Genomic DNA, 19,174 nt, shown 5'->3' with positions numbered 1-19,174 from the left:
CATCATAAGAGGACTGTATTTTGTGTCCTCCATTGCCAAGTCACCTTTCGTAGTTTTGTGCTGCGGTAGCACAATATTCAACGTTTGTGTTGGCTCATCAGTGTTTTAGCAAATAAATGCTGTTTGTGTGTGAGACACACAAAATTATATTTGACATAGCTCTGAGCACTTCACTGACAGACGGTATATTCAAGTCCTAATGTTTTTGTAAGTCCACAGTTTTGTTTAATGTATTTTGTCTACTTCCTTTTGATTGATTGAAGTACTTTAAAATTAAGCCAAACGTGCCCAGTGTAAGTAAAACTTTTGTTACAGTCGCGAAAGGTGGAATATTTCTGAATATTACATACGACACTTATGTGGTACTTAAATTAAATGAAATATATAGGTATCTTGTCCACATTTCATTCTCAACATTGTGGCAACTAAAATCGACCATATGGAAAGTATACTCTATGGACTTTACCTCTGCAAACTCTTCAAAATTTCGTGCAATGGTTTACTATATTGAATGCTGCATAATAACTGCGTTGAACATCGAAACAAAATTAAGTCATTTATGGGGAGAAGGTATCAGTCAAGAAGATAGGTAAAAATCTAATTTTTGAGCCAAATAGTTTTTGTGGAATCGAATGACAGAGTGTCAAAGCAGTCGGAACACAATGTGTCTGCACAGGCGAGCAGTGCAGTGACAAAATCGCCCAAGCGCGGAATGCAGGGAGCACGTCTTTGTAGCAGCGAAAGGGTTAATGTGGCCGTGGTGGCTTTACTTCATGAACTGCGCGCTCCCCCGTAAACGTAAGCTTGCGAACTATGCTATACTATGGCGCTGCTTCTCTTGGCGCGTGCGTCGTGTGCAACTGGCAACGCAGCAATCTCCCGCGTCTAGGCGGGCATGCGCGAGCCGCCAAGATAAAAGAACTGAACTATAGTAGGTGAATATGGAATTGGGGTGGGGGGTAAGGAATGAGAGGTAGACACCTGGTAGAATTTTGCACAGAGCATAATCGTCGTAGTACTTGGCTTTAAGAATCGTGACAGAAGTTTATAAACGTTAAAGCGACCTGGAAACGGGGAAGTTTTCAGACTGATTGCATAATGGTAAGATAGAGATTTCGGATGCTGCAAATGAAGCAGGCGAAAGAAAATATAAACATCTAAAAAATCAAATTCCGTCAGAACTACTGACAGCCTTGGGAGAGCCAGCCATGACAACTCTTCAACGTGGTGTGCAAGATGTGACACAGGCGAAATACCCCCAGAATTCAAGAAGCATTTAATAAGTCCAATTCCAAATAAAACAGGTGCTAAGAGATGTGAATATATCACTTCAGTAAGTAATAGCTGCAAAAAATGGGTCCACAATTATTTATAGAAGAATGGAAGAAGTGATTGGAAAAGATCTCGGGGAAGATAAATTTGGATACTGGACAAATGTAGGAACACGGAAGCAAAACTGACCCTACGTCTTACTGTGGCATTCATAGACTTAGAGAAAGGTTTTAAGTGTCGACTGGAATACACTCTTCGAAATTTTGAAGGTAGCGGCGATAAAACAGCGAAAGGTTATACACAGCTTGTACAGAAATCAGACGGCAGTCAAAAGAATAGAAGCATGAAAGAGAAGCAGTGGTTGAGAAGGGTAACACAGGATTGTAGCCTATTCCCGATGTTGTTCAATTTATATACTGACCAAGCAGTAGAGATAACCAAAGAGAAATTTGGGACAGGAGTTGATGTTGAGGAAAAGAAATAAAAACATTGAAGTTTTCCGGTGACATTGTATTAGTCCGTAAGAGCAAAGAACTTGTAAGAGTAGTATCTTGAAAGCAGGATGTGTAAGATGAACATCAAAAAAGCAACCCAAGGATTACGGAATGTAGTCGAATTAAATCAAGTCATGCTCAGGAAATTATATTAGGAAACGGGACACTTAAAATAGGAGACGAGTTTTTTTTATTTGGACAGCAAAATAACTGATGATGGCCGAAGTAGAGGGGATGTTAAGTGTAGACTACCAATGGCAAGAAAAGCGTTTCTGACGAACAGAAATTTAACACTGAATATTGATTTACGTGAAGTATTTTCTCAATGTATTTGTATGTAGTGTAGCTGTGTATGGAAGTGAAACGTTGACGATGACTCGTTCAGACAATAAGGGATTAGAAACTTTTAAAATGTGCTACAGAATGATGCTGAAGATCAGTGGGTAGATCACCTAGCTAACGAGGAGGTACTGAATAGAGTTAAGGAGAAAAGAAATTTGAAGAATGGATCGGTTGATAGGAAACACTGAGATTTCAAGGGATCACCAGTGTAATACTGTAGGGAAGTGTGGGAGGGGTAAAAATCGTAGACACACAGAGGTGAATACAGTAAGCGGATTCAAAAGGATGTAAGTTGCCCTACGTACTCGAAGAGGCGGCTTGCACAGGATACAGTAGCATGGAGAGTTCCATCAAACCAGTCTTCAGACTGAAGACCACAACAGCAGTATTTAATCCAGCAACTTAAAAGTAGGTTAAATTAATTCCATTTTCCTTGAATTATTAATGTAAAACTTCAGAGATGCTCTCCAGGTTGAGGCAGTAAAATGAACACAGTTCTTATAATAGCGTGGTCTACAGTACGACAGAGTGAAGTCCAGCAGCCTAAAATATTTTGTACTGCTTTCGGCCTTGCTAATGTCTGCGTTTTTAGGATAAGCAAGGAATAATCGTGTGTGGTGCGTGTTTCTAGGACGATGCAATCCGTGCTGCTGGCGAAGATCATAGAATTCTTCAGCCCGGGCTCCGACACGACCATCGAGGAGGCGTACGGGTACTCTGCGGGGCTGATCGGCGCCGTCTTGGTGCGCATATTCTGCTGGCATCACTACTCCAAGGAGACGCAATTCGTCGGCATGCGCATGAGGGTCGCCTGCTGCAGTCTCATCTACCGCAAGGTAATCCACGGCATTTTACTTGATCCATAAAATTAAACCAATTTGTCCGTAACTAAACTTTGTCCGCTGCTGATATTTTGGCTGTAAAACGTTCAGCCGTCTTCGAAGTGAGTCCGAAAGAACAACGGTAAAAGTTCTTTTATTCCATTACTGGAAGGGGATGGTACGTCAATTAAGAGCTTGTGGCTCTTTGCAGTCTGTTTCTTAATTATTTCCGCTTTCTTCCTTTTTGGTCTAGTGTGTTAATGGAAAGAAAAGAAGGCTCTAGAAATTACGTAATGGAATTTGTCCGAATTTTCATAGTCAAACGAAGTGAGGGAAATTGACAAATTGACCATAGTGAAGTCTAGTTTTGCAGAACAGAGATTAAATTACTTGAAAGTAATCAGGGTAATTAAGAAAAACTGTGTGGTTTGACGGGAAATTGAAATATTTAACTCTGCTGCTAGCTATGTAAATAGTGTCAAAACGTTTCTCTTTTCATGGTCTAGCTATTTTTGGCATAAAAAGTTAAACTGGTCTAGAAACTGTGGAATTTCTTCATGCTGAAAAAATAAAATGAGATCGAAATCTGATTTATCTTGATCTACATTAATAATAATAATAATATTATTATTATTATTATTATTATTATTATTATTATTATTATTATTATTATTAAGTCCTTTCTGGTTCTGCCTTGCCCTGAACCCACTATCCAACATGCTAAATAATACAAATTATGGATACAATATTACTGGAACATACCCACACAAAATCACACATTTGCTATACATGGATGATCTAAAACTACTGGCAGCAACAAATCAACAACTCAACCAATTACTAAAGATAACAGAAGTATTCAGCAATGATATAAATATGGCTTTTGGAACAGACAAATGTAAGAAAAATAGCATAGTCAAGGGAAAACACACTAAACAAGAAGATTACATACTGGATAACCACAGCGACTGCATAGAAGCGATGGAAAAAACAGATGCCTATAAATATCTAGGATACAGACAAAAAATAGGAATAGATAATACAAATATTAAAGAAGAACTAAAAGAAAAATATAGACAAAGACTAACAAAAATACTGAAAACAGAATTGACAGCAAGAAACAAGACAAAAGCTATAAATACTTATGCTATACCAATATTGACCTACTCATTTGGAGTAGTGAAATGGAGTAACACAGACCTAGAAGCGCTCAATACACTTACACGATCACAATGCCACAAATATAGAATACATCACATACATTCAGCAACAGAAAGATTCACATTAAGCAGAAAGGAAGGGGATTTATCGACATAAAAAACCTACATTATGGACAGGTAGAGAATTTAAGAAAATTCTTTATAGAACGAGCAGAAACTAGCAAAATACACAAAGCAATCACTCATATAAATACATCGGCTACACCACTACAATTTCATAACCACCTCTACAACCCTTTAGATCACATAACATCAACAGATACGAAGAAAGTAAATTGGAAAAAGAAAACACTACATGGCGAGCACCCATATCATCTAACACAGCCACACATCGATCAAGACGTATCCAACACATGGCTAAGAAAAGGCAATATATACAGTGAGACGGAAGGATTCATGATTGCAATACAGGATCAAACAATAAACACCAGATATTACAGCAAGCATATTATTAGATCCCAATACCACAACAGATAAATGCAGACTTTGCAAATAACAAATAGGAACAGTAGATCACATCACAAGCGGATGTACAATACTAGCAAATACAGAATACCCCAGAAGACATGACAATGTAGCAAAAATAATACATCAACAGCGTGCCTTACAACATAAACTTATAAAACAACACGTTCCCACATACAAGTATGCACCGCAAAATATACTGGAGAATGATGAATACAAATTATACTGGAACAGAACCATTATAACAGATAAAACAACACCACATAACAAACCTGACATCATACTCACCAATAAAAAGAAATTAACACAACTAATCGAAATATCCATACCCAATACAACAAATATACAAAAGAAAACCGGAGAAAAAAATGAAAAATACACCCAACTGGCTGAGGAAGTCAAGGACATGTGGCATCAGGATAAAGTTGACATTATACCAATCATACTATAAACTACAGGAGTCATACCACACAATATCCACCAGTACATCAATGCAATACAGCTACATACAAACTTATATGTACAACTACAGAAATCCATAATTATTGATACATCTTCAACCACCCGAAAGTTCCTACATGCAATGTAACATCTACCGTACAGTTAAAAGGAAGTCACGCTTGATCAAGGTCCGCATCACTTTCCATTTTTGACCAGACATAACGTCTGAGAAAAGAAAGAAAGAAATAATAATAATAATACTGGTCGATATTAAATGTATTTAATATTTTCTGAAAAAAGCTGAAAATAAGAGAACTGAAATACTATGATTCTGATTTGAGAAATAATTTGTCCGAAAGTTAAAAACAAGTTAACAAATACTTTGTGCGCCTTATTTGCTGAATATGATCGAGTTCATTCAAAGGCACGTTAAACATCTCGTTGATCTATTTTATACGTTATTCTGACATTTCACAAAACATTTTTTTCATTTTAATGTAGTTTAGGTTTAACTTAATTATTTATAATTAAAATAGTTCCTCTTTTAAATTATACATGATGAAGTACTATGTTTCTTGTACCAGAGTAGTGATTAGACACTGTTAGTTCCAGTTACGAAAAGATATAAATAGTGGTAACATCTATCAAGAATATGGCGACACAAAACTAAACATTGCACAAGGATAAAATCGAGAAACATAAACATTGTGGTAGCAGTGTATACATTCATATTTAAGACTGATTTAGTCTGATATTAATTTTAACATAAGATCGTAGTATCAAAATATAATAGGAAGAAGTTAATATACTTTGAAATTATGAAATTAACAATAGGAAAAGTAACAACGACGATGCACAATGAATGCAAATGTTGAGGATTGAGGTACTTCTACACATTAGCATAAGAAATAGGCACTGACAGAAATGGATGGAAAATTCTTTACTTGCTTTGCAGAACATGTATATGTTCCGGCTTGGTTTACATTGCCTTTTTCGTTAATTTGATATCTAGCTGCTGTCACTCTGTCAATGTTTCCTGAAACCAGCTTGTGTGGTCCTGTCTTTATTATACACCACTAAGGCAGGTCTGGTGGGCAAGACAGCACGGCAAATCCTTGTGGCAAAAACCACACGAGCATTAGATATACGCTACCGTGATCCCTTTATGAATAATGTTGTTTAATAGTGTCCGGTAGACAGAGAGATAATACCGTTGTTGAGAGAGTTAACTACTACAATTTCTCAAAGTTAAAACCATCGCGATTAATTAAACCATCCAGCAAACGAATTTCAATACTCCTTGCAGTGTCGGAGTTTGAATTTACTCGCAGTAAATCCTTGCTTATAGTAAGAAGTGACTGACAGCAGTTTTAGATGCAGTCAATTTTTTACGTCGACGACTCAGCTGTTATAAGGACACCTGTCAGTTTTAGTTCATTGAAAACCTCCCCCTCCAGCTTTATTGTTTAATTAGTTACGGCCCTCTTCCAGGGTTTGACGTCCACTTCACTAAATTTCCCAGAAGTGGAGGTCGTTTGGGGAAGGACAGTCTGCGCAGTGATCTCTTGCGCCCTGCACCTTCCCAATACGAAACGGACGAGCAGTCTGCCAGCAATCAGTGGCTGAAAGAGCCACAGGTTGCGTGTTGTAGAAAAGAATGATCCTCCTGTCCCTGAAATAAAGCCAGCAAAATCCTCACAGAACGGAAACCTCTAAGACACAAGAAGAAAAAACGAAAGTTAAACTGGGTTCTGCTGCTTCAGAGTATTCGGCCCCCTCCCTCCGACGACCTTGCCCCGTCCCCATGAATATCGATGAAGGCTCAGTCAGAGCATAATCAGCAAAGTACGATGAGCGTCCAGTAAATAACGTAACATATTTTTTCTCGGCCACTTTCGGTTCAAAAAACGTGGAATTTGCTGTCAACGTGGAGTATTTCTGCTTCAGCCCCAAGAGTTTCATAAAGTTTCGACAGTGGCGGCGCTATAAGTAGCCTTCAAAGTGGCGTCTGTGACTGAGGTGAGTTCCAAGCAGAGAGCTCTCACTCATTTTCTTTTGGAGGAAAACAAGCGCTTCGCAGATCCTCGTTGGAGCTTGAATGTCTACGGAGACTGGCAGTGAACAAAACCACTGTTAGCATTTCGGCGAGGCGACTGTCATCAGCCCACCAAGGTCGCTGAAAACTGTTCGATCTCCTTCGTACCAGCCGGCCGCGCCCAGCTGTGACTGCTGCGATGTTGTAACTGGCGGACACTCATTCACGGTGATCAATGGATCACGAATACCTCTTTTTTTTTCCATGGACGCTGATAACCGCGCAGTTGAGCGCCCTAAAAACCAGTCATCATCATCTTTGTTCAACTAGACGTCTCTGTTGGCAGTACTGACACACTCGTCCATCACTTGGGGTATTCCCGCAATAATCCGCGTAGTCTCTGACTCGCGTAACGATTTCAATATAGACTCAGACACATCCCTTAAGACCCACTGTTGATACACGTAGCACAGTGGAAATATGCTATCTGAAATTTGGTCCTAACATGAGAACCTAAGGTAGTGAATTGCTATAACATCAGTTAATAACTATATATTAAAAATAATTGATAATGAAAATGACATGCAGAGAACACTGCCTACTTTAAATGAGATTCAAATCAAAATAAAATGGTGATTCACTGGAAAAGACCTTTGTACACAATGAAACCAACAGATCGACAGTAGGAACCTAACATGATAGAAAATTATTCAGCACAACTATGATGTCCAGGGAAGAATAATGGATACAAACTGCACGGCCCCTAAATAATGTGAACAAAAGCCACGCCTCTGAGTTTTACTATGCAGTGGTTGGTTGTCCGAACTGAAATGACAAGAATATATCTTCGTGAGTGGAATCTAACGGCAGTGTGGTGTCGTTGTAACCTTATAAAATGGTAAATCCCGCACCTAACTAAGCGCTGCTGCAAAATACGCTTACCAATCTTTTGTCTCACTGGACGTGGAGACGTGCGTAAGCAGGAGATCTGCACGAGCCTGGAATCTACGGATCGCCAGGTCGACGTGCCCGCGCAGAACTCGAGAATGATCACCCTCTCAGCGATCGAGCACGTTAGACCGCCTCTGAGACGACCGAGTCAAGGGTCCTGCGGTCACGTGTCCGTGTAGCCGACTTTCCCGTTTGCAACGGTACGGCTTCAAACGAGTCAGGTAACACGTTATTTGTTTCTGTCCTGTAAAAGTTGGTTGCAGAAATTCGTCTGACGTAAAGAGGTAGTAGGTGAACCAGAGCGTTATTTATAAAAGTGAGAATTTCCGACACCCCAAGCAAACGAGACGGGAACTCCACCAGATCCAGTTCCCACAGCAGCTGGCCTGCCCTCTTCAAGAATAGTGTGTTCTCTCCAGATGTTATCAGGCAGCGGGCCAGCCCTTAAGATCTAAAATCCGTTAGCCGGGCACCGGACAATACCGTACACGCCGCCGCCGCCGCCACCCCCACCACCACCACCACCACCACCACCACCACCACTTAAAATCCCGCCTTTTGAGTGACACGGGAGTCCCGTAAGCCCACTCCAGTCTCTGCTCCACGGGAGTAAGCCAGGGACTTAATTGTCTGAGTGGCGAGAGGACTGGACCGTTATTCCCAGTGTTGTGTGCCTAGGCCGTTCCCAACTCCTGGGGAAACTAACTACCATGACCCCACAAATACCCTTGGCCGAAGCGACATAAGTTCAGACATTAACCCTGTATTTATTATGAAATAAAATACTCAGAATAAAGTACGGTAATCACAGTTAAAGTGATGAGAATCATGTGTCCCGCATATCTCCAGTTAAGACAAAGAGCATGTAGTGTTGGTGTACCATGATAATGGAAGGAGGAAAGCCAGGTGGCTTGGATCCTTCCAGCATGGGGTGCAGCACATTTCAGTATGGCGCACAGAATATTCTCAGCCATTGGTCGTAGTCTTTCTCAGACTACCGACCAATGTAACATGCACCACGCTGGTCCCTATGGAAAGCCAACTGGCAAGCTTTCACCTACAAAGCAATTTTAAAACCTGTCAAGCATATTACAGGAGTGGTACTACGTGTAACCACGATGTTTTCTTAGTTGTTGGTTCGGGAGACAACATCGCGGTTACAGGTACTCTACGGAAACTAGTTACAGGTGTTGGCCACTGAGAGATAGTGTATACGGATGGTGTTAACTCCCCAGCGTCAGTTAAGGCCTGAATATAGTGCAGTGAAGCACCGAAACCGCTAGCCATACAGTAAATGACATCACGCGTACGGCTTTAGATGTTTCATTTCCTTACACAAATTTCTAGTTGGCTTGGTTAGTGGCAGCTGGCTCTAAATATAGAAAAACTGTAAGATGATGCGGATGACTAGGAAAAACAAACCCATAACGATCGGATAGAGCATTTGTAGTGTTCTGCCTGACGCAGTTACGGCTTTTAAATATCTTGGCGTATCGTCGCACCGCGATATGAAATGGAACGAGCATGAAAGTATTGTGATAGGGAAGGCGAATGGTAGACTTCGGTTTATTGGGAGAATTTTGGGAAAGTGTGGTCCATCTGTAAAAGAGACCGTATGTAGGAAGCAAGTGCGACCTATTCTCCAGTATTGCTCGAGTGTTGGGAATCAGTACCAATTCGGATGAAAAGAAGACATCGAAGCAATTCGGAGGCAAATTGCTAGATTTGTTACCGGTGTGTTGAAACAACTCAACTATTGCGGAGGTGCTTCGGGAACTCAAATGGGAATTCCTGAAGAGAACCGGAATTTGGGGCTGACTGCAGAACGATTCTGCTTCCGTCTTCATACATTTCACATAAGGACCACGAAGATACGAGAAATTAGAGATCATATCGAGGCATATAGACAGTCGTTTTTCCTTCGTTTTATTGGTGAGTAGAGAAAGGAAATGACGCTTAGTGGTACAGGGTACCCTCAGTCACGCACTTACGATGGCTCGAGAAATATGTACATAGATGCAGATTTAGATCAACCTGTGGTGGGAAATGTTGCAGGTATTTTAAAACCTTCGAATTAGAAGGCAAAATATGCTTGATGAACTGCAGGACAGGGCAATTTGAAGAACGGAATCATATATAAAAGGTAATGCCTAAGGTCAACGCCTGAGGGGAAACGCGCGCACAATTTTGTTAGAGATAAAGATGATACCTTCATAAATAAGGGTTTTTTATTTTTCGAAAAAGTGTCACAGAGTACACAGCTTGCTGAAAGCGACAGCTTCTTGTTTAGCTCTTCACGTAAGTACCCCTCCCTCCAGCGTAGCTGACCTATCGAATTTCGAGGGTACATAATCTCCCAAAATAGAAACCCCCTTTCCTTGTTTCTCTCTTAACTTGCTGGGCTGTGGATTAAAAAGAACTGAAGGTCAGCTAAGGGGAGTGGGAGTAAAATATGCGATAACTCCTCTATAGGGCAGTTAAAATTCGAAACGGGGACAGTCATTGCCTGCTGTGATGTTGCTCGAGGTTAGTGTGTAAGGACCATTAGAAGTATTGACACTGTTCCTGCTCCAATTTCGTGTACGAATTGTTTGCTCCACAACAAAACAGTAATCGTATTAGCTATTGAGTAATCATCTTTAAAGACTTTCTGTGCGACAGAAATATGTTGCGACAGAAATATGTGAATGAGGGTACAGGCCCTAAACTGCAGTTCAGCCATGACCAACGCAAATAGCACCTTGCATCGCGACCGTTACACACACACACACATACACACACACACACACACACACACACACACACACACACACACACACACAAAATATATAAAATACGCACACAGATCACAAAAATACATTCAATAGTTCGCAATAACTTTCGATCATTGCCAATCACATTTGACATTTGGCAACACCAACCAAAACATAACATCAAAACAAGTGTTAAGTTCCTAATGATGTGAAATCTCAAAAACAAAATTTCAAATGGCACTTTATAAAAAAAACAGCGTCAAAAATGGAACAAAAGAATGTGTAAAACAACATTGACGAAACTTGTAAGTAGAACTTTAAATTACTGCTAAATCACAGAAAAGCAAATTGCCAAAACTGTTTATAACCTATATATACATCGTCTCAAAATGTAAACCAAATAGTATATACAAGAATATGTATATATTCCATGTCATTGAAGATGCCTTGCAAAGAATAAAGACGAAACGCATATGGCACGACAATTATTTCATTCAGTTGTAATTAGACTGTCCAAAAGTAAAGTTATCAACATAGCGTAATATTCTACGCAACTGAGGACTACAAAAGTTGAAAGAGAAAATCCTGTCTGAGGATTTCATGTACATAGATGGGCTATTTCACTGTTACATTCGAATTTCCGATAATGGTCACATCAGAATTACAGAGGCAGTTTTGCTTTGGTCCCACAGAGTGAAAAGAACTGATGGCCTAATGTTTAGGTAGTGTGCTGGCCTCCCTAATGGTCCACCTCTGGAATTGTAATGCTTACAAAAGACGGCGGCACAATGCTGGCGAGCTACCAAAAGGCTTCTTCGTGCTAGTGTCACATGCACTGTCGCGTTTGCTTATCCACGAAGTCAAACAGAACAGTTCGTGTGTCTGTTAAAGACGACTGATAAAGTTTACCAGTTAAAGGAACGGCAAAAACTAGAATAATAGAACTCTGCCGACAGTAACGGCCGATATTTTAGTAGGAAATGCCACTTGATGTCGCTGTAAAACCCTGGTTTGCAATTCCATGTTGCTAGACACGTTAATGTTTCGGCAGGTGATAACACGCGAAAGCAGCTTAGTCTCTCGTCAGTCTGACAGGAAATCAACTGATCGTAAAGACTTCTTCATACGGGACTTGAACAAGAACGTGAGCTTGTACGAATACGAGGATACGGTTTCCTGAGTGGTTGGCGAGCACTCTCAAACGATCATACGGTACACGGTCACAAATGAGATCCATGACCACAGCGCTCTTGAGCGGCAGTTGTCTGCTGCATCTGCTGCACAATCACACAATTACGCTCCAGAAGTGTCTGAATTCCAATCAGTAGAGAACCAATCATTGGTTGAGCACGTCTGGAGAGGTTCCTATTTTCATACACACCTTTGTACTGGCAAGGGAAGTGTCCAAACTCGAATGGATTAAAAATAAAGTTAAAATACGGAGAGTCCATCTACCACCCACTGATACAGTTCCGCACTGTCGCCTGATACAGTAAGAGCCTACGGAATATCAGACCAGCTGTGTGGCTGGATTGAAGAGTTTTTAGCAAAAAGAACGCAGCATCATGTTCTCAATTGAGAGACGTCTACAGACGTTAAAGTAACCTCTGGCGTGCCACAGGGGGGCGTTCTGGAACCATTGCTTTTCACTATATATATATATATATATATATATATATATATATATATATATATATATATATATATATATATATATATATATGACCTAGTAGATAGTGTCTGAAGTTCCAAGCGGCTTTTCGCGAATGATGCTGTAATATATAGAGAAGTTGCAGCATTAGAAAATTGCAGCGGAAAGCAGGAAAATATGCAGCGGACAGGCACTTGGTGCAGGGAGTGGCTACTGACCCTTAACATAGACAAATGTAATGTATTGCGAATACATAGAAAGAAGGATCTTTTATTGTATGATTATATGATTGCGGAACAAACACTGGTAGCAGTTACTTCTGTGAAAAATCTGGGAGTATGCGTGCGGAACGATTTGAAGTGGAATGATCATATAAAATCAATTGTTGGTAAGGCGGGTACAAGGTTGAGGTTCATTAGGAGAGTCCTTAGAAAATGTAGTCCATCAACAAAGGAGGTGGCTTACAAAACACTCGTTCGACCTATACTTGAGTATTGCTCATCAGTGTGGGATCCGTACCAGGTCGGGTTGACGGAGGAGATAGAGAAGATCCAAAGAAGAGCGGCGCGTTTCGTCACAGGGTTATCTGGTAAGCGCGATAGCGTTACGGAGACGTTCAGCAAACTCAAGGGGGCAGACTCTGCAAGAGAGGCGTTCTGCATGGCGGGGTAGCTTGCTGTCCAGGTTTCGAGAGGGTGCGTTTCTGGATGAGGTATCGAATATATTGCTTCCCCCTACTTATACCTCCCGAGGAGATCACGAATGTAAAATTAAAGAGATTTGAGCGCGCACGGAGGCTTTCCGGCAGTCGTTCTTCCCGCGAACCATACGCGACTGGAACAGGAAAGGGAGGTAATGACAGTGGCACGTAAAGTGCCCTCCGCCACACACCGTTGTGTGGCTTACGGAGTGTAGATGTAGCTGTAATGGATGTTTCATGCTTAACCAATCTAAATACTACAGAAGCTAAAGTCAATCAAAAAACACCACCGTGTAATAGTTACTATAAGCAGATTCAGGAGCGTTACGAACGAAGTATTTTTTAGCAAAATGTCAAATATTTCCTTGAAGCAATAACACGTTAACAAAAGCAGTGCTTATTGTCACATTTCCGAAAATAGTAGTTGCCGTGTTGTCGTATAGGGGTTTGAAAAAAATATGGAACACCGCGTAAAATAAGTGCTTCAACATACACACTTACGTCAGCCAAGCCTGCAGCCTTAGCCACCCACGGCACCTGTGTAATGTCCTCCATACATTGCGCGTTCCAGTCGTGGTCAGAACAGTATTCTGTGTAGGTGTGAGTGCATTATGTCGTAGCGGGCTAATAGGCGGTACTCGTATGGTGGCTGCTTCCGTAACCAAGGTAGCCGAAGTGTTTGGTGTTCCTCGATTCACCGTATCGAAGATTTATACCGTATACAGAGAAGCAGAAAAGCATTATCCGCTAAGTCACAACGCGGATCGAAGTGTGTGTGTTGAGCGATTGCGACGGACGGTCATTGAAGACAGTTGTGACGAAAAATAAGAGGTCAACAGCTTCAAAAGTCACTACAGAACTGTCAATCTCGCGAAACATGAAGAGAGTTCGATAAGCAGGGAATTGCAAGGGGAGCTGGAATTCCAAGAGACTCGTCAGTGATGAGTGACAGAAAAAAGAGGTGCCGAAGTCATAAAACCTGGACTATAGAGCAATGGAAAAAAGCAATTTGGGAGGATAGTTCTTGTCTCACACCGTTTACAATTTCTGGCAGAGTTAACGTCCCATGAGTGAAAAATGGCTTGGGTTCGGTGTTGATTTGGCCAACAATATCGTCGTATTCTATGGGCCCCGTGGTTACCCTGCAAGATTGCATTACTACCAAGTGTCACGTGACGATTTTGGCTGATGAGATCCATCCCATGGTACTATGTTTGTCCCCCAGTCTTAACGCTGTGTTTAAGGACCACGGGATCCCTGTTCACAAAGCTTGCACCGTCCAGGGCTGGTTTGTTGAACACGAGGATGAATTGCCGCATCTCCCCCGGCTTCCCGGTCACAAGACCTCATTTTGATCGTTTGTGGCCTACCTGGGAGAGGAGGGTGCGTGATCGTTGTCCATCTCCATCATCATTACCTAAACTTGACACGATTTTGCGGGAAGAATGATAGAACACTCGAAAATCACATAGGACCTTTATTAATCCATACTGAGATGACTGACTGCTGTTCTGAATGCCAACGGTTTTCCTACGCCGCATTAGACATAGTGATGTGTTCGTGGTGTTCCCACATTTTCGTCCGCTAACTACGCGTTCGTTCCTTATTAGACATCGAGGTGCAAATAACACAGCGGAATGGAACGTGATCCCCGCTTGACAAGAATAACAAGTGGCAGGCTACATAAGTTTGGGTGCATCACCAATTCGGTATGAGTGTCCAGCAGTGATTCAGATACCCCGTTCACCTCAAGTGTCGATACTGAAGACAGTTCAACATACTCAGGCCACACACTCCGGCCGCGGCTTGATCGTGGGTTGGCCGCCGCCACAGCGGCAAGCGTGTCACCTGGTGCCGTTCAGTGGCGCGACTGTGTCGGTATTCACCGAGGCCATGCCCTTGCAGTCAGTCTTGCTGACTGCTTGCACTGAGGTGACAAGTCATGGTATACCGCCTAAAATCGTGTCGGACTTACATTCGCCGGGCGTAGCGCAGGAACCCAACGTCGTTAGAAGTCCTCTGTAGAAATATTGAGCCACACTACCTCTATAGCCACCCATAATTGCGAAAATATTGTCAGCGCAGCATTTTGTGCACGAGCTGAACTCTCGATTATGTCCCATGAATGTTTGATGGGATTCATTTTGGGCGATCTGGGTGACTAAATCATTCGCACGAATTGTCCAGAATGTTCTTCAAACCACGCGAATAATTGTGGCCCAGTGACATGGCGCATTGTTATCCATAAAAATGAAGTCAATGAATGGGTGCAAAGGGTCTCAAAGTAGCCGAACCCCACCACAACCATTTCCAATCAATGATCTGTTCAGTTGGACCACAAGGCCCAGTCCATTCCATGTAAACACAGTCCACACCATTATGGAAACACCAGCAGCATGCACAGTGCCTTGTTGACAACCTGGGTCCATCGGTCCTTACCATCAGCTCTTACCAGCTGAAATCGGGACTCATCTGTCCAGGCCACGGTTTTCCAGTCATCTGAGGTCCAACCGATATGGTCACGAGCGCAGGAGTGGCGCTGCAGGTGATCTCTTGTTAGAGAAAGCTCTCGTGATGGTCGTATGCTGCCATAGAACTTTAACGCCTAATTACACCACACTGTCCTAACGGATACGTTCGTCGTACGTCCCACATTGATTTTTGCGGTTATATCACGCAGTGTTGCTTCTCTGTTAGCACTGACAACTCTACCCAAACGCCGCTGCTCTCGGTCGTTAAGAGAAAGCCATCGACCACTGCGTTGTCCTTCGTGACAGGTAATGCCCGAAATTTGGTATTCCCGGCACGCTCTTTACACTGTGCATCTCGGAATATTGAATTCCCTAACGATTTTCGAAATGGGAATTTCTCACGCGTCTAGCTCCAATTGTCATTCCTCGTTCAAAGTCTGTTAATTCCCGTCGGGCGACCATAACTACGTCGGAAACCTCATACGAACCGCCTGAGTACAAATGACAGCTCCGCCAATTCACTGCCCTTTTATACCTTGTGTACGCAATACTACCGCCATTCGTATATGTGCATGTCGCTAGCCCAGAACTTTCGTCATCTCAGTGCATATATGCGCCATCGGTTAGTAATACGTTTGGCCTTGCCGACATTGTTTTTGATTCAGATTGCTCCCTGGACTGTTCGCGTAAGCTTACGCCGACTTTACTACGCTCTGGATTTCTTATTTGGCCAGCTGTTCACTTAGTGAATTCCGCCGCCACATACCTCAGAAACCGCCTGTTTGTCCCATCGGTCTCAGCATTACCACCAGTGCGAGTGATCATCAAATGCATTCTACCTGCGGAGGTTGGACAGAATGCAGTGATACCGTGTTATAAGACATGATCACATCATTCAGATCTTTGCCATTAATTGTTCCATAGCGTTGTGTTTAAATCACTTGTTCGAGAGGAGAAGAAAACAACCCTGGTTACGATGTTGAAATCCATTTCCTCATTAACACGCGTTCGGCGTAATTCATTGCATCTTCAGGTTGATTTACAATGTCGATAAGTTAGTTATGGATATCGATGATAAAACATCCTCAAAAATAAATTACCCTCGTCATGTGCAAGAAAATATTAGAGGAAAGTATGTGCTCCTGTCACGTATTAAAAGCATAACATTCGATAACCTTGCCTGAATCATGTAGTCACCTGAATGCAGGGCAGAATCTGCCAAGTGGTAAACATGTGGAACGTCGTTCTACGTGTTGAGGCCTAAAGAATGCATTTCTGTGACCCAGTACTGTGTTTGTGGTTGCAGGATGTAGAACGACGCCTCCGGCATCTTCACTATTTGACAGATTGTAGAGGCCTGATCTCGCCTTGCATTCTGTGGTCCACTTTACACGTCCCGGCAACGTTATCGGATGTTATACTTTTAATACATGACGGGATCACGTATTTGCCTCTATTTTTCTTGCACATAACGAGGCCATTTTAGATATTTTTGGGATGTTCTAGCATCGATATCCATAACTTATCAACAGTGTCTGCCAGTTTGAAGATGCCTTAAATTAGTCGAAACATTCTTCATTAATGAATAAATAAACCGTAATTTCAACGTTACAACAAAGACTTTTCGTATCCTCAGTCTACATTCTGGTGGCTGGATCACCACGCTATGAAATGGATAACTTTTTACTTCATTGGAAGTCCTCATTTGCAGTTTGATGAAGGATCTGTATTATGAGTGCCAAAGGGTAATCTGGTGCACGATCCCAGTTGCAGGTTGCCTATGTAATAGCTTCCAAGGGTGGCAAAAATTTGAAATGTTGTCCTAAACCATTCATTAAGAACTATAATCTTATTTTTAATGTTAAATACAATAAGAAATAGTTGCAAACTTTGTGGATTATGTCTTGAGGCAGTGTAATTCACGATGTGCAAATTGGCCGGACTATATTCATTCAGTATTTCAAAAAGAGACCACTTTGCGACTTCCAACAAATTTTACGCGTGGTTTCACTTTTTCTCGCTGATCCCGTCCATAAAACTATGAAAGGAAAAACAGTTTATTGCTTAAATTTTCGCTGTTCATGTAGGAAAACTGCAGCATCAGGCATGAATTTGTTTATTCTTCTTTACTACTAACTCTGTTCAAATGTGTGTGAAATCTTATGGGACTTAACTGCTAAGCTCATCAGTCCCTAAGCTTACACACCACTTAACCTAAATTATCCTAATGACTGACACACACACACACACACACACACACACACACACACACACACACACACACACACGAGGACTGTAACCTCCGCCGGGACCAGCCGATTAACTCTGTTTCCAACACATTTTTCATATAGTATCCACGTATACCACTGAATGTACGTGCAAAATTATATTATTGTAGGACACACAGATCGCGAGATGCGACGTTTACATGTGGAAGTTCGATTCCTTACAGAATTGGAGATGAAGATTAACAGATAAGAGCAGAATGTACAACACAGCAACTTCTATTTCTTGAAATATGTCTGCTTGTCTGTTAATTTCTCACTTTCATGATGGAGTCTGACGGAATTGTAGAACTGATATATACACTGACGAGCCAAAGAAACTGGTACACCTGCCCAATATCGTGTAGAGTTCCCGAGAGCACACAAAAGTGCCGCAACACGACGTGGCGTGGACTCGACTAAGTCTGGTGACCAGCGGAATTGTTTAAACTGGGAAGAGTGTTCCTGGAGCCACTCTGTAGCAATTTTGGACGTGTGGGCCCATTGTCCTGCTGGAATTTTCAAAGTTTGTCGGAATGCACAATGGACGTCAATGGATGCAGGTGAACAGACAGGGTGCTTACGTACGTGCCACCTGTCAGTCGTATCTCCATATCACTCCAACTGCACACGCCCCACACCATTACAGAGCCTCCACCAGCTTGAACAGTCCCCTGCTGACATGCGGGGTCCATGGATTCATGAGGTTGTCACCATATCCGTACACGTCCAACCGCTCGATACAATTTGAAACGAGACTCGTCCGACCAGGCAACAGCAATTTGCTGATGGGTTGCACTTCCTGACATTCACGGTACACTCCCCACTTCATCGCTACGTCGGAGATGCTGTGTCCCATCGCTCGTTCGTCGACTATAACAGCACGTTCAAACTCACTTACATCTTGATAACCTGCCATTGTAGTAGCAGTAACGGCTCTAATAACTGCGCCAGGCACTTATTACATAGGCGTTGCCGACCGCAGCGCCGTCTTCTACCTGTTTACATATCTCTGTATTTGAATACGCATGCCTATACCAGTTTCTTTGGCTCTTCAGATCTTCAGACCACCAATATGTCCAAAAGCGAATAAAAGCTTTCCATGCAAAGTCAAGGATTTCGGTTGTGCTGTCATCGCCACCAGTAACGTCCGGCCGATTTTAGGTCGATACACACCCAGGATCTTGATCATACGTATGTATATAGGCCTACTATCGTGGTAAGAATAGTCAGGTACAGTTAGCTAGACATTTCTCCAGAATGAAATTTTCAGTCTTCAGCTGAGTGTACACCG

The 19,174-nt window shown here is 42.0% G+C and overlaps 1 protein-coding gene across 1 annotated transcript in view; it reads left to right on the top strand.

Annotated features, from left to right (window-relative positions):
- The window catches only part of LOC126236083 (ATP-binding cassette sub-family C member 4-like), a 251,908-nt gene that overhangs the window by 66,733 nt on the left and 166,001 nt on the right, over nucleotides 1-19,174 (top strand). Inside the window, exon 4 of the mRNA XM_049945146.1 lies at nucleotides 2,740-2,944. Within this exon, the coding sequence (XP_049801103.1) occupies nucleotides 2,740-2,944 (205 nt within the window). The remainder of the gene's footprint in view (nucleotides 1-2,739; nucleotides 2,945-19,174) is intronic.

Source organism: Schistocerca nitens, chromosome 2 (assembly GCF_023898315.1).
Source record: "Schistocerca nitens isolate TAMUIC-IGC-003100 chromosome 2, iqSchNite1.1, whole genome shotgun sequence".
NCBI classification, from domain to species: domain Eukaryota; kingdom Metazoa; phylum Arthropoda; class Insecta; order Orthoptera; family Acrididae; genus Schistocerca; species Schistocerca nitens.
Note: the sequence above shows the minus strand (reverse complement) of the source record. Positions and strands in the feature narration are given on the sequence as shown.